This window comes from Arachis hypogaea, chromosome 15 (genome assembly GCF_003086295.3).
Source record: "Arachis hypogaea cultivar Tifrunner chromosome 15, arahy.Tifrunner.gnm2.J5K5, whole genome shotgun sequence".
NCBI classification, from domain to species: domain Eukaryota; kingdom Viridiplantae; phylum Streptophyta; class Magnoliopsida; order Fabales; family Fabaceae; genus Arachis; species Arachis hypogaea.
The window spans coordinates 148,251,247-148,265,217 of NC_092050.1; the positions used below are offsets into that span (position 1 = coordinate 148,251,247).

The 13,971-nt window shown below is 44.8% G+C and overlaps 2 protein-coding genes across 2 annotated transcripts; both read left to right on the top strand.

Moving 5' to 3' along the window:
- Positions 1–1,560: 1,560 nt before the first annotated feature.
- LOC112751206 (proline-rich receptor-like protein kinase PERK15) lies at positions 1,561–5,287 on the top strand. Its single transcript, XM_025800263.3, has 8 exons — positions 1,561–2,570; positions 2,795–3,325; positions 3,497–3,583; positions 3,680–3,750; positions 3,888–3,964; positions 4,190–4,337; positions 4,475–4,636; positions 4,827–5,287. The coding sequence occupies exons 1-8, from the start codon at positions 1,943–1,945 to the stop codon at positions 5,136–5,138; spliced, it is 2,016 nt and encodes a 671-aa protein (XP_025656048.1). The 5' UTR covers positions 1,561–1,942; the 3' UTR covers positions 5,139–5,287.
- A 2,164-nt stretch (positions 5,288–7,451) lies between these two features.
- Positions 7,452–9,788, top strand: LOC140179410 (uncharacterized). Its single transcript, XM_072218288.1, has one exon. It carries the CDS (start codon positions 7,452–7,454, stop codon positions 9,786–9,788), a length of 2,337 nt encoding a protein of 778 aa, XP_072074389.1.
- Positions 9,789–13,971: the final 4,183 nt, after the last annotated feature.

The following is a 13,971-nucleotide window of genomic DNA, read 5'->3' on the forward strand; positions in this document are numbered from 1 at the left end:
TGAAACCACTTATAATTTTTTGATTTTTACAGAAACTTATATGGTCTTTTCTCCATGTTATTGTTTCTTAAAATATATTATTCTATGTAGTGTGTGTGTGTTAGTTTAGCTTTTTCATAGTAAAGTGTGTGTGCCTAACGGTTGAATTCCAGTTCGTCTTATACCTTAATTAATCTCTTTTCTTTATTAAGCGTGATTATATTAGTTTTAAAATTATGTTTAGTCCTCAATTCTCATCTACAGTCTAGAGGCCGGTTTGTCTGATTTACTTACGCGTATAAGAAGGAACATCAATTTGGTAAGTTCTAAAATAATCCATTTTTCTTGACAAAACTTGACTCTGTTAACATAAACCACAAAGTCAAGAATCCATCATTTTAATGTACACTTCCTCAATTAACGCTTAGACAATCAAATCAAATAATTTCCATACATATTATGATATTCATCATTTATTCATTTCTTTATTTGCAAGGTCAAATCATAGTTTTTTTAAAATTTATTTTTAATGCTTTAATTATATTACTTCATATAATAATCATCAAGTTTTTTCTAATTATTTTATTGTAATAATCAAACTTAGAAATACAAACATTCAGTGGTAATTGATTTTAGTATTTATGAAAATTTTAATTATTCAACAATAAAAATATTGAGTATATTTTTTATTATTCATCTCCATAATGAAATTTTATTACATTGAAAGAAAAATATTTACATTTGCAATCTTGTAGGAGACTTTTTCCTTAAAATAAAATTTTGATATGGAAACATATATGCATTTTATTTTATTTTGAATAATAAATTAAGACTGAAATCTTTGCCAGCCTGCCAAGACATAAAAAAATAAAGAAGAAAAAACAAAATATTAAAGAGAATTTTTGTTAACAAATATCTAAAAGAAGTAGTATTATTTAGGATGCAAAATAAAGTAAAATATCTTTAAGAAGTGATTAAAAATGCAAAGAGATAAACAAGAATAAATAGAAATTTAAATTTTTAAAATTTTAAATTTTATTTAAAAAATAAAATACAATTTTTTATTATTTATTTTATAAGTGAGACTAAAAAAAATATTTAAAAATAAAAAATTATATTTTATTTTTTTAAATAAAAATTTAAAATTTAAAAGATTTAAATTTAATTTAATAAGAAGAGTAGAGCAATAATTGGAGTAAATAAAGAAAGAAAAGAAAAACAAAAACACAGTAATGATGGTCCAGTAATATCCATATTCAATTATTCATAGCATAACACAACAAAATTGAAGGGGAAAAGGAAGAGCAAAAAAGTGTGAGAAAAGAGCAACGGTTGCAATGGACCAATGACCAAAGAGAGAGAAGAGAAAACGGGCAATGACAATTGGCTAAATTTCAAAATATCCAAATATCTATCCAAAACGAGTAATAAGGGTTTTTAATGATCTAAATGTAATCTAATTATGAATTCAGGATTAAGTATGTAAGAAGGGGGCCGCGTAATAGTCGTGTGGGTCCCACGCTAGTGGCTGCCTCACTTAATCCTACTATAATACTATTTAACATTTTAACTCCAAAACCCAAAAGCAAACAAAAAAACTGAAGAAAAAGTAAAATTAATTTTATTTTAAAATTTGAAGAACATAGATATGGTTTCACATTCACATTTTACATTCTGAGAGAAGAGAGAGAAAGAGTGGAAGGAAAGAAGTACAGAGCGACATGTTCTGTTCTCTTCAGCTTCAAAGCTTACCCAACCAAACTCTCAAGAAACACATTCACACATCAAATATCCGTTTTCTCTGAGACTCCAGACTCTCTCTCTCTCTCTCTCTCTCTCCCTCTCAAACACCATCTTCTTCAATTAGGATTCTCTGTTCAATCTTCATTTCCGAGTTTCAGTTTTTCCTTTCTTTTGGATCTGTTATTATATTTTGTTAAGAGATTTTTTTCCGTTTTAATTGATGTCAACCGCACCCGCCCCTTCTTCGCCGCCGGCGGGTAACTCCACCGCACCGCCGCCCTCCACTCCTGCCACGCCCTCTGCTCCAGCGCCAGCTACTCCCTCATCTCCGCCGCCGGCTACTCCCTCCTCCCCGCCACCTGCCACTCCATCCTCCCCGCCGCCGGCAACACCTTCGTCGCCACCTCCGGCAACACCCTCAGCTCCACCTCCGGCCACTCCATCTGCCTCCCCGCCTCCGGCAACTCCTTCAACGCCGTCTACCTCTCCTCCGAAATCATCTCCCGCCACTCCATCGACCTCTCCGCCGTCGCCGCCGGCTCCATCCTCTGGCGGGAACACCACTCCCAGTCCGCCGTCTCGTAGCTCTCCTTCTCCCCCATCTTCCGGCGGCAAAACAACACCTTCGTCCAAGTCACCGTCGTCGTCGTCGTCCCCATCTCCACCGTCGTCGTCTTCTTCTTCAGGCATTTCCACGGGAGTTGTGGTCGGAATCGCCGTTGGTGCTGTGGCAGTTCTTGTGGTACTGAGCGTTCTTTGCATATGCTGTAGGAAGAAGAAGAGAAGACGCGACGAGGAGCAATATTACGGTTACCCACCACCCCAGCCGCCACCACGTGGACCCAAAGGTGAGAGCTTTAGCTCACAAACAACACGTTTTTGCTCATTTCTCTTGATGGATCTATGTTCATTCTAAACGATTGAAGTTTCACTTTTTGTGTTTGATGAATTTTCAGAACTGGTGTCAACATCTTGTGTGAATTCTATTGTTTAGTGTGTTTAGGGTTTTGACATTTTGACTCTAATGATTATGATGAATCCTTTGATGCTGATTTCCTCACAATTTTGCCAGATGACTATGGTGGTCCCCCACGCCAGTGGCAGCACAATGCTCCACCTCCTTCAGATCACGTGGTCTCAGTCCAGCCACCTAAGCCATCGCCTCCGCCTCCGCCTGCGTACCAAGCTCCACCACCACCTCCACCTTTCATGAGCAGCAGTGGCGGTTCTGGATCAAACTATTCAGGTGGTGAGCCACTTCCACCTCCTTCTCCAGGCATAGCATTAGGCTTCTCAAAGAGCACTTTCACATATGAGGAGCTGGCGCGAGCAACCGATGGCTTCTCGGACGCCAACCTCCTCGGATCAGGTGGATTCGGGTATGTGCACAGAGGAATTCTTCCCAACGGCAAGGAAGTGGCGGTGAAGCAGCTAAAGGCTGGAAGCGGGCAAGGAGAGCGTGAATTCCAAGCTGAAGTAGAGATAATTAGTCGTGTTCATCACAAACACCTTGTTTCTTTGGTTGGATACTGCATCACCGGGACCCAGAGGCTGCTTGTTTATGAATTTGTTCCCAACAACACGTTGGAATTCCATTTACACGGTACATACATGCCATCTAGTTTTAGCTTTTCTGGTTGAAAAGTCTTTTTCAAACATGCCGTCTAGGTGGCCTGTTCTTTATTGCTGAAAGTGGGCACCAACTAGTGCTGTGTGGTTTGGCATAAATGCTTTTGGTAGAAGGGAGGATCTTATGGTTGTTTGTACTGTGCAGGGAGAGGGCGACCTACGATGGATTGGCCCACAAGACTACGAATTGCCTTAGGATCTGCTAAAGGGCTGTCATATCTTCATGAAGATTGTATGTTTCGTACACCTGAATTTGGTTTATTGAATCATAACTAGTTTGTTTCATCAAATGCTCATGGTCATTGTCTTTTTCGGTGTGTCCATCCAGGTCATCCTAAGATCATTCATCGCGATATCAAATCTGCTAACATTCTTCTCGATTTTAAGTTTGAAGCTAAGGTATGTTATGTGTGCTATTAGCTGTTGGGATTCTAAGTTATTACTTTCACTTGTTAAAGATGATCTAGCAATTTCCTATTGTTTAGTATCACATGCAAAACTTGATTATTTTTGTCCCAATTGTTTTCTGTTGGCAGGTTGCTGATTTCGGGCTTGCAAAGTTCTCTTCTGATGTCAACACTCATGTTTCCACTCGAGTGATGGGGACTTTTGGGTAGGAACAAACTTGTTCTATCTTAAATTTATGGAATGGGCATTAACTGTGCTATATGCTAGTTGAGCCCTTTTTCTGTTCATTATGTTATTGTTTTTACCTTCCAATGATTTTATCTTGTGTACAACAGTTTATGAGCAATGCTGGAACATATCAATAGTTTGTTATTTTACATATAACTTCCTTTCCATCTCAAGGCTCATGTGTATCAATTACTGGTTATAGGTATCTGGCTCCGGAATATGCTTCCAGTGGAAAACTCACAGACAAATCAGATGTTTTCTCCTATGGAGTCATGCTTCTCGAGTTAATTACTGGAAGAAGGCCAGTTGATAAAACCCAAACTTTCATGGAGGATAGTTTGGTAGACTGGGTAAGTATTCTGGTGCTTTCTTTTTTGGACTTTCTTTAATTCGGCGTTTAATATATATTCATAAATAGAGAGGATTCAGTGTTTGCTTTGCTTTTATTGTGGCAGCTTCATAACGATATCCATGTTTATCTTCACAGGCTAGGCCTTTGCTCAACCGAGCATTGGATGAAGATGATTATGACTCTCTAGTTGACCCAAGGCTCCAGAATGAATATGATCCCAATGAGATGGCTCGCATGGTGGCATGTGCCGCTGCTTGCACGCGTCATTCAGCAAAGCGTCGACCAAGGATGAGCCAGGTAAAGTAAAGGAGATTGTTGTTTTCCTCAAGTATTACTTGGTTGAAGAATAATATTTGCATAACTTAGAATGCCGCAATTTTAAAAGCATAATTGGTTCTTGATTTCGACGTTTTTTTTTTCAGTTCATACTTTTGCCTACTATATGTGCATGAATCTTTCTGTTGACTCTCTTCATGGGATCTTGTAGGTTGTTCGTGCTCTTGAAGGAGACGTGTCTCTGGCGGATCTTAATGAAGGAATTAAACCTGGACACAGCACCATGTACAGTTCACATGAAAGCTCGGATTATGACACTGCACAGTACAAGGAAGACATGAGAAGGTTCAGGAAAATGGCATTGGGAACCCAGGAGTACGCCAGCAGCGAGTATAGCGCGCCTACAAGCGAGTACGGCCTGTATCCATCCGGCTCAAGCAGTGAAGCGCAGAGCCGCCAGACCACCCGCGAAATGGAAATGCGGAAGATGAAGAACAGTCAAGGTTTCAGCGGAACTTCTTGATCCTTGACAAGTTGTTTTGCTTATCTTTGTATAAATTTATATATCCTTGATTTTTGCACCTATGTCACCTTTGATTCATTAACTGACATGTTTGGAGTGACTTACAGATTATTTTTTCCCCATCATAATTGATCATATTTTAAACTGTATTTATAAGGGTATACAGCAAAGTAACACAATTCAATTCTTTCATTTTTTTTGTTCAGCCTTATGCCTTGGATGTCAAACTTTGTTTTCAATTGTTGCTCATGTGTCAATTGAAGGTTGTTGTAATTACTAATTAGGTTGGTTTTGTTATTGTGTTAATATCATAAAATCTTCTCTAAGGTCTTTGCTAGATTGTGTTTGAACAAAATTGTGATTTTTTACCCAACTGATTTGTTAGTGAAAGATGTGTTGTCATATTTTGGAGAGGTCCACTAGTGTTTGTAGCTTGCATGTGATGGGAATATTTTCTCACTGGCAAGTGTATGCAAAGCAATTAAAGTTGGTTCATACATGATACATTCCACCTCCATGCGACATGTGACATTTTATTAAAAAAATGTTTTGTTTGTTTTGTACATTGAGCTTGGAGCATTGAATTAGGTAAGAGTTTAATATGAGTACCATTAACTATTTCCTCTTGTTTAAGAAAGAAAGATGGACCCTTTTACATAGTCACACAAAGTGTTCTTGTCACATGCACTGAATCATGAAAAAGGGATATCACTGGTTGAACATTCCGTTTGGAAAAAGTAGAGGTTAGTCATCGTTAAAGGAGAGCTTCTTGGTGTGACCTTGCAGCCTTAGTAAAAAAACCCCACACGGCTTTTTGTGTAGTCAGGTTGCGCGTTCATAGCAAAAAATATTTTCTTAAAAATTTAAATTCAAAGAAAAAGTCAGAGTGCACATGGTCATCTATCATGAGCTCCACTTTGAAGAAAAATGAAAAAGATTCTTCAATTTTTTATGTGCATGATTACAGATGAGACTAAGACATTCCCTAATCACTCATATCAGATTGGGTTCAATTCAATTCAATATGATAGCGAATTTGAATCAAATGATTGCAAGTGTCAAATTCAATATATATATATATATATATAATGATTTTTTTTTGTTAAACTCATAATTTTTTGTATACACATAGTACTTTTTTAAAACTCTAATTTTTTCTTGTCTATTTTTGTTATATATATAATGATTTTTTTTTTTGTATATGCATAGTATTTTTAGAAAAGTTTGTGTTACGGACTGCCAAAGTTCAGCTCAAGAAGTCGTCGGATCAGGGCACTGCCCCACCCAGGCCCTAAATCACCAGCAAAGGATTTCCACGGGTCGGTCCCCGACACCCGACCCGGAGTCCAACCGACTCACCACCCCAAGCACGTTATCGCTCGGGTCAGTACCCTCAGGGTCGGTACCCGACATCCCGACCCAGAATACAGATGACCTACTCACGTGGAAGGCGACAGCTCACCCTTTACTAGTGGGCCTAACCATTGATAAGCCCACCCAACATAGTATATAAAGGGAGAGGACAGCTCTCCCCCCAAGGTACGTCACATCCTTACCTAATTCTGCCACTCTCCAGTACGGACTCTGATTTGATCGTCGGAGTGTCCTTGCAGGTGGCCACCCCCCGCGCGCGCGCTCCGTTCAGCCTCCGACGTCACCAGCACACGATTTTCCTCGCTCCATGCCAGCTCGGGGTCTTCCCTTCTCTTCTGCTCATTGCGTACTGACAACCCGAGAACACTAGGTAACGAACATTGGCGCTGTCTGTGGGGACCCCGGCACAGACATGGAGTGACCCATCACTTCGGAGGAGCTCCGCGAAGGGGGCGGGGCCCATTTGAGTAGGGCGAGTTCGACAGCCCAAGCTGCCGAACACCTCCGATCCTCCGTTCAACCCAACCAACAAATGTACACCAAGACACCTGAAGGCGCCCCTTTGGGGGGACGGGAGCCGATAGCGCCAAGATCATACAAGAACTCAGGCATAGGGTACAAAATCTCGAGTGGGAGTTGACGGCAAGGGGCGAATCCCACGAAAACGCCGGCCACTCGCACGGCGGCGCTAGCCGATCCCACGCCCGCACCTGCTCCCCCTCTCGAGCACACGACAGCCAAGGTAGAAGCCTAACAAGGCACGAAGATGCGCACACGCAAGCAACTTCCGGACCCACTCGAAGCAAGTCAAAAAGCTGCTGGGGGTCCCAGAAGGAGAAGGCCAGGCGACAACAAGATCCCATTATCATGGGATCAACCCCTTTCCACCCCTCGATCTTCAAGGTCCGGCTCCCGAAAAACTTCGACAAGCCGACGGACATGAGGTACGATGGGACCAAGGACCCCCAGGAGCATGTCACAGTCTTTGAAGCAAGGATGAACTTAGAAGGGGTAGGCGACACGGTTAGATGCCGATCATTCCCCGTGACACTGGCCGGACCAGCGATCAGATGGTTCAACGCCCTCCCGCAAGAGTCCATCACAACTTTTGCAGACATATCTCGAAGCTTTCTGGCTCGGTTCACGACGCGCATAGCCAAGGCAAAATACCCAATCAACTTACTTGGGATCACCCAAAAACCCGGGAAACCGACTAGAAAGTTCCTAGATAGGTTCAACGACGAGTGTTTGGAGATCGACGGCCTCACGGACTCGGTTGCTAGCCTATGCCTAACAAACAGCCTGCTAAATGAAGACTTTAGGAAGCACCTCACAACCAAGCCCGTATGGACCATGCAAGAAATTCAAAGTGTAGCCAAGGAATACATCAATGATGAAGAGGTCAGTCAGGTCGTAGCAGCCAACAAACGGCAGCCCCCTAGCTCGTTAGCCCGGCAGGCCCCCCAAGCCGACAAGTACAAAGAAGCTCCCAGGGACGGCACCCTAAACAAACCACCCAAGCACCCACGGGTAGGAAGGTTCACGAACTACACGCCACTTGCGGCGCCCATAGTAGAAGTTTACCAACAAATTACAGATAAGGGAATCCTGTCAAGACCATTGAAAGAAAGAACGGGAGGCAACAAAAGCCTTTACTGCGATTACCACAAAGGGTTTGGGCACAAGACCCAAGATTGCTTCGACCTCAAGGATGCCTTAGAGCAGGTCATCCAGGAAGGAAAGCTGAGCGAATTCTCCCGGCTCATCAGAGAACCGAGGAGGCAGGAAAGGGAACGCTCCGAAGAAGATCGGAGCCGGACTGTCAAACCAAGACAAGAACCCACAGGGGATGCCAGCAACCCCCCAACATTCGTGGTCAACATCGTGGTCGGGCGCGACAGCCCCCCTAAATCCAAGTCGGCAGCCAAAAAAGACACCCGAGTACTCTCCATCTCGAAAGATGGCCCCACCTCCAACAAAAGGCATCCCACAATATCCTTTGGCCCAGAAGATAAATGGTTCAATGACTTCCCCGAAAATCCTCCTATGGTAGTTACAGCAATGGTCGGGACAGGACTGGTTAGGCGCATCCTCGTCGACACGGGAGCTGACTCTAATATCTTATTTAGAAACGTGTTCAACGCCATGGGACTCAAGGAATCCGACCTCAAAAACCACCAACATGGAGTCATGGGGCTAGGTGACAACTACATCAAACCCGACGGGACGATCTCTCTCCCAATTAGCCTAGGAACCGGTGACGCCAGGAAATCGGTTATGGCAGACTTTGTAGTCCTCAGAGATTCCACTGCTTATAACATCATCCTAGGGAGGAAAACTATCAATGAATTCTCAGCTGTAATATGCACCAAGCTCCTAACGATGAAGTTCATAATGGATAAGGGAACAGTTGGCTCCATAAGGGGAGACCTAGAGACGGCAGTCGTTTGCGACAGTGCCAGTCTCTCCTTAAGGAAGGAGTCTAAGAAAGCAGCAGGCGTATTCCTAGCAGATCTGGACGTCAGGATGGAGGACAAAACAAGACCTAAACTAGAAGGGGACATGGAAAAGTTCCAGATAGGAAAGTCGGCAGACCAATTTACTTTCATAAATAGGAACCTACCCCATGAACTCAAGGGCCCCCTCATAGAGATCGTAAGGGCAAACAGCGACCTCTTCGCATGGACCCCATCAGACATGCCGGGGTTAGATTCCGAGGTCATGTCCCACCGGCTAGCCATAAAACCCGAGGCCAAACCGGTAGCCCAACGGCGAAGAAAGATGTCACAAGAAAGAGCTGAAGAAGTCGCCAAGCAAACAGCAGGACTGCTAGAAGCAGGGTTCATCAAGGAACTCGAATACTCAACATGGCTATCCAATGTTGTCGTAGTCAAAAAAGCCAGTGGAAAATGGAGGATGTGCGTCGATTACTCAGACATGAATAAGACTTGCCCAAAAGACTCATTTCCCCTCCCCAACATTGACACCTTAGTCGACTCGGCAGCGGGATATCGTTTCCTCAGTTTCATGGATGCCTATTCCGGCTACAACCAAATCCCGATGTACCGACCTGATGAAGACAAAACAGCTTTCATAACACCAGGGGGCACCTATTGCTACAAGGTAATGCCCTTCGGACTGAAGAATGCAGGGGCCACCTACCAAAGGCTGATGAGCAGAGTCTTCCACGGCCTCATCGGCAAAACAGTAGAGGTGTATGTCGACGACATCCTAGTAAAAATAGCAGAGCCGAGCAAATTAATAGACGACCTCTAGATCGTCTTCGAGGCACTAAGAAAATTCAAAATGAGTCTTAACCCGCTTAAATGCACATTCGCCATGGAAGCAGGGAAATTTCTAGGGTTCATGATCACACAGAGAGGGGTAGAAGCCAACCCGGACAAGTGCGAAACCATCCTCAAAATGACGAGCCCTGGGTGTATCAAAGATGTACAACGGCTTACCGGGAGGCTCACAGCTCTATCTCGGTTCCTCGGAGCATCAGCTGAAAGAGCCATCCCATTCTTCAACTTGATGAAGAAAGAATCACCTTTGAGTGGACCCCGGAGTGTGAGGAGGCGTTCAACCATTTCAAGAGGATACTCTCAGAACCCCCCGTGCTCAGCAAGCCCAGAGAAGGCGAGCCCCTATACTTGTACTTGGCTTTGACCATGCAAGCAATGGCGGCAGTCCTAGTCAGGGAGGAGGACAAGACCCAGCGTCCAATATACTTCATCAGCAAAATACTTCAAGGGGCAGAGGCGAAGTACACCAAGTTGGAAAAGCTAGCCTACGCCCTACTAATTTCATCTAGAAGGCTAAAACAATACTTCCAAGGGCACACGATCATCTTGAGAACCGACCAAGCCATCCGACAAGTCCTCCAAAAACCTGACCTGGTGGGAAGAATGATGGCATGGGCAGTGGAGCTATCCCAGTATGATTTGCAATATGAGCCAAGGCAAGCAATCAAAGCCCAAGCCATGGTAGACTTCCTCGTAGAAGTCACAGGAGAAACTGCCGACATACCGAGCACACGGTGGAAGCTCCACGTTGACGGAGCATCCAACCAAACATTCAGGGGGGGGGGGGGGCGGAATTATCCTGGAAAACTCGGCAGGAGTAGCCTTCGAGCAATCCATCAAATTTGAACTCCCGGTCTCCAACAATCAGGCCGAGTATGAAGCCTTGATAGGGGGATTGATGCTAGCTAAAGAAGTCGGAGCGTCAAGGGTGGAAGTCAGCAGCGATTCCCAAGTCGTCACCTCCCAAGTAAACGGAAGCTACCAAACCAGGGATGCGCTGTTATAAAAATACTTGGAAAAAGTAAGAGAGCTACGCAAAAGCTTCGAAGAAGTCACAATCCAGCACGTTCCCAGAGAAAGGAACGCCCGTGCCAACCTCCTTTCCAAACTTGCGAGCACCAAACCTGGCACGGGGAACAGATCCTTGATCCAAGGACTAGCAACGGAACCCGCAATTATCATGTGCACAGCTCAGGCACCAAACCCCCCTCATGGATGGACCCCATCTCCCGATATCTGGAGCATGCAAAGACACCCCCAGACGAAAAGGAAGCACAAACTATTAAAAGGGAAGCTCCTAAATACATAATCTTACAAGGGAAGCTGTATAAGAGAGGGCTCCACTAACCCCTACTCAAGTGCCTGTGCCCCGATCAGACGGATTACGTCCTAAGGGAAGTACACGAAGGATGTTGTGGTCACCACATCGGGGGAAGATCTTTAGCAAGAAAAATCATCCGGGCAGAATACTACTGGCCCACAATGATGTCGGACGCCAGGAGTTCGTGAAAAGGTGTAAAAAATACCAAGAAAATGCCAACTTCCACAAAGCACCTCCCGAGGAGCTCAATCTAATGATGGCTCCCCGATCCTTCGCCCAATGGGGAGTCGACCTCTTGGGGCCATTCCCGCCAGGGCCTGGGCAAGTGAAGTACCTGATAGTGGCCATAGATTATTACACAAAGTGGGTGGAAGCAGAACCACTAGCCAGCATATCCGCAACAAATTGCCAAAAGTTCATGTGGAGACAAGTGGTCACCAGGTTCAGGATCCCGGAAGCCGTCATATCGGACAACAGAACACAATTCACCAACAAGAAGTTCAAAGGATTCCTAGAAGGACTAAGGATCAAGCAGAAGTTCTCCTCAGTCGAACATCCCCAATCCAACGGTCAGGTCAAAGTAGCCAACAAAGTCATCCTGAAGGGGCTAAAGAAGCGACTTGAAGGGAAGAAGGGCTCATGGGCAAACGAACTAGCCTCAGTTTTGTGGTCGTACAGAACCACCCCCCAATCATCTACTGGTGAAACCCCCTTCCGACTCACATACGGGGTCGACGCAGTCATCCCAGTCGAAGTCGGGCAACCAAGCCCGAGGTTACTCATCGGAGGAGGAAGTGAGGCGGTCGAAAAAGACCTGGCCGACGAGACGAGGCAAATGGCACACCTAGCAGAAGCAGCAATAAAGCAAAGAATAGCCCTCAGGTACAATGGCAAAGTATTGAAAAGGGGCTTAGGAGAAAGCGACTTGGTCTTACGACGTAATGATATAGGACCACCAACCCCAGGAAAAGGCAAGCTAGCCGCAAACTGAGAAGGACCTTACAGAGTAAGAGAAGTCCTTGGCAAAGGGGGCTACAAGCTAGAAAAATTGGACGGAAGTGAGGTGCCGAGAACATGGAACATGGCAAACCTCAGAAGATACTACTCGTAAGAAGGGGCGACCACACGGCCTGGCGACCTCAACCCCCCTCCTATGTTCCACCTTGACATTTTCCTTTTATGTCTCATCATTTTCTTCTGTTATCTTTTCACTTAATTACGCATTACATTATTGTCTCAGAATCCTAACAATATGATAAGATTTACTTTTTGCAAGTCTCAAATCAGAATAAAAAGCGTGACAAAAAAGGCGAACGGTCGACCCAACAGAAACCCGGGACTGATCACCTCGGGAACCATAAGAGACCAAAAGAAAAATCTGCTCAAGCAATAAATACCACGATAAATGGTAAAACAAAAGGCTGCGACGACCCGAGCAAACAAAAAATAAAAGCGAGGCCACGACGGCCTGAATAAAATCAGCAATAACCAAAACGACATTTAAGCATAAGCAAAAGAGAGTGTTCGATACAGCCAAAGGGCACCTCATAATAGGCCTCAGAATAAAGAACAAGTTACAAAACAAAAGCAAAAGAAGTTGGGAAATATCCATCCAAAGCGCTCAAAGAATATCAACAATCTTCCCGTCCTCCACAGTCTTCATCGCGCCAACTTGGGAGAGGTCAAGGTCGGGAGCCAGCATAGCCACCTGCAGCTTTATCCCCTCCTCAGTCAGCTTAACGGCCTCGCGAGCTCCCTTTACAAGATCCTTGTTCCTTTTCTTCAAGGCAGCGATCTCCTGAGAAGCAGCCTCCGTCGAGCTCTCCGCCAACTTTAGCTTCTCTTCTAACTCCTCGACCCTCTTCTTCATGACAACAGTCTCACCACGGGAGGCATTTCGATCCTTCATCAAGGCCATATCCCGATCCACCAGCCTGTTACTCTCTTTGGCATCCTCCTCAACCTTCTTCTCCTACTCAGACAACCTCGTCTTCAGAGACTCATCCCGAGATCGTGAGTCCGTCAGATCCTTTTGGAAGTTTCGAAGTTTTACCTCCATAGCATGATAGTTGCCCAAGAGAGGCTCCACCTTCTTGGCGATAGTAGCGGCTTGGAGAAGACTACGATAGATCCACCTGGCCTGCCCAGAAAGGTCCGCCTCTTGAAAAAACTCCTCGGTGCCGAGGAGCAGTTGGGACTCGATAAAACCCCCAGCATCGAAGTTTTTCTCCATAACCGAGAGGGCCTTTCCGGTATCTCGCTTCCTTTTCTTGGGGTTACCCACAACCTTCACCTCATCATCACCAAAACCAAAATCTTCTTCGAAAATTTCCGCCTCTATACCAGCGGACCCAACAACTTTCCCGGAAGGAACAGCGCTCTCTGGAGGAGCCTGGTCGGCCCCGTCCACCTGGCCACTGGCCCCCCCGGTTTCCCCCGTTTCGCCTTGCTCCTGACTCGCTGTAGGAGTCACCGGGGAGTCATCCTCACCTTCTTCATTCCCCTTGATGAGATTCATCAAGTCAGCCAAGGTCTTCTTCCCGCCAGTCATGGAAACTGCGAGCAGAGAAAAAAGGAGAAGTGTCAACAATGGAAAATTAGGAAATAGAAAGTGCTCAAAGGAAAAAGAACCCACCAACATACGACCGACTGGCCTCCCGGTCCCCCATCAACATACGAGGATTAAGGTTCTTTTCACCAAAAATGTCTAACAGAATGTCAACAATGTTGCGATCTTCCGAGCTCAGCCAGTCATAGGATACCTTTATAAGATAGTCGGACCCCGCACCAAAACTCCAGTAGGTCAGGATCTGCCTAGCTCCCTCAGCCGTAA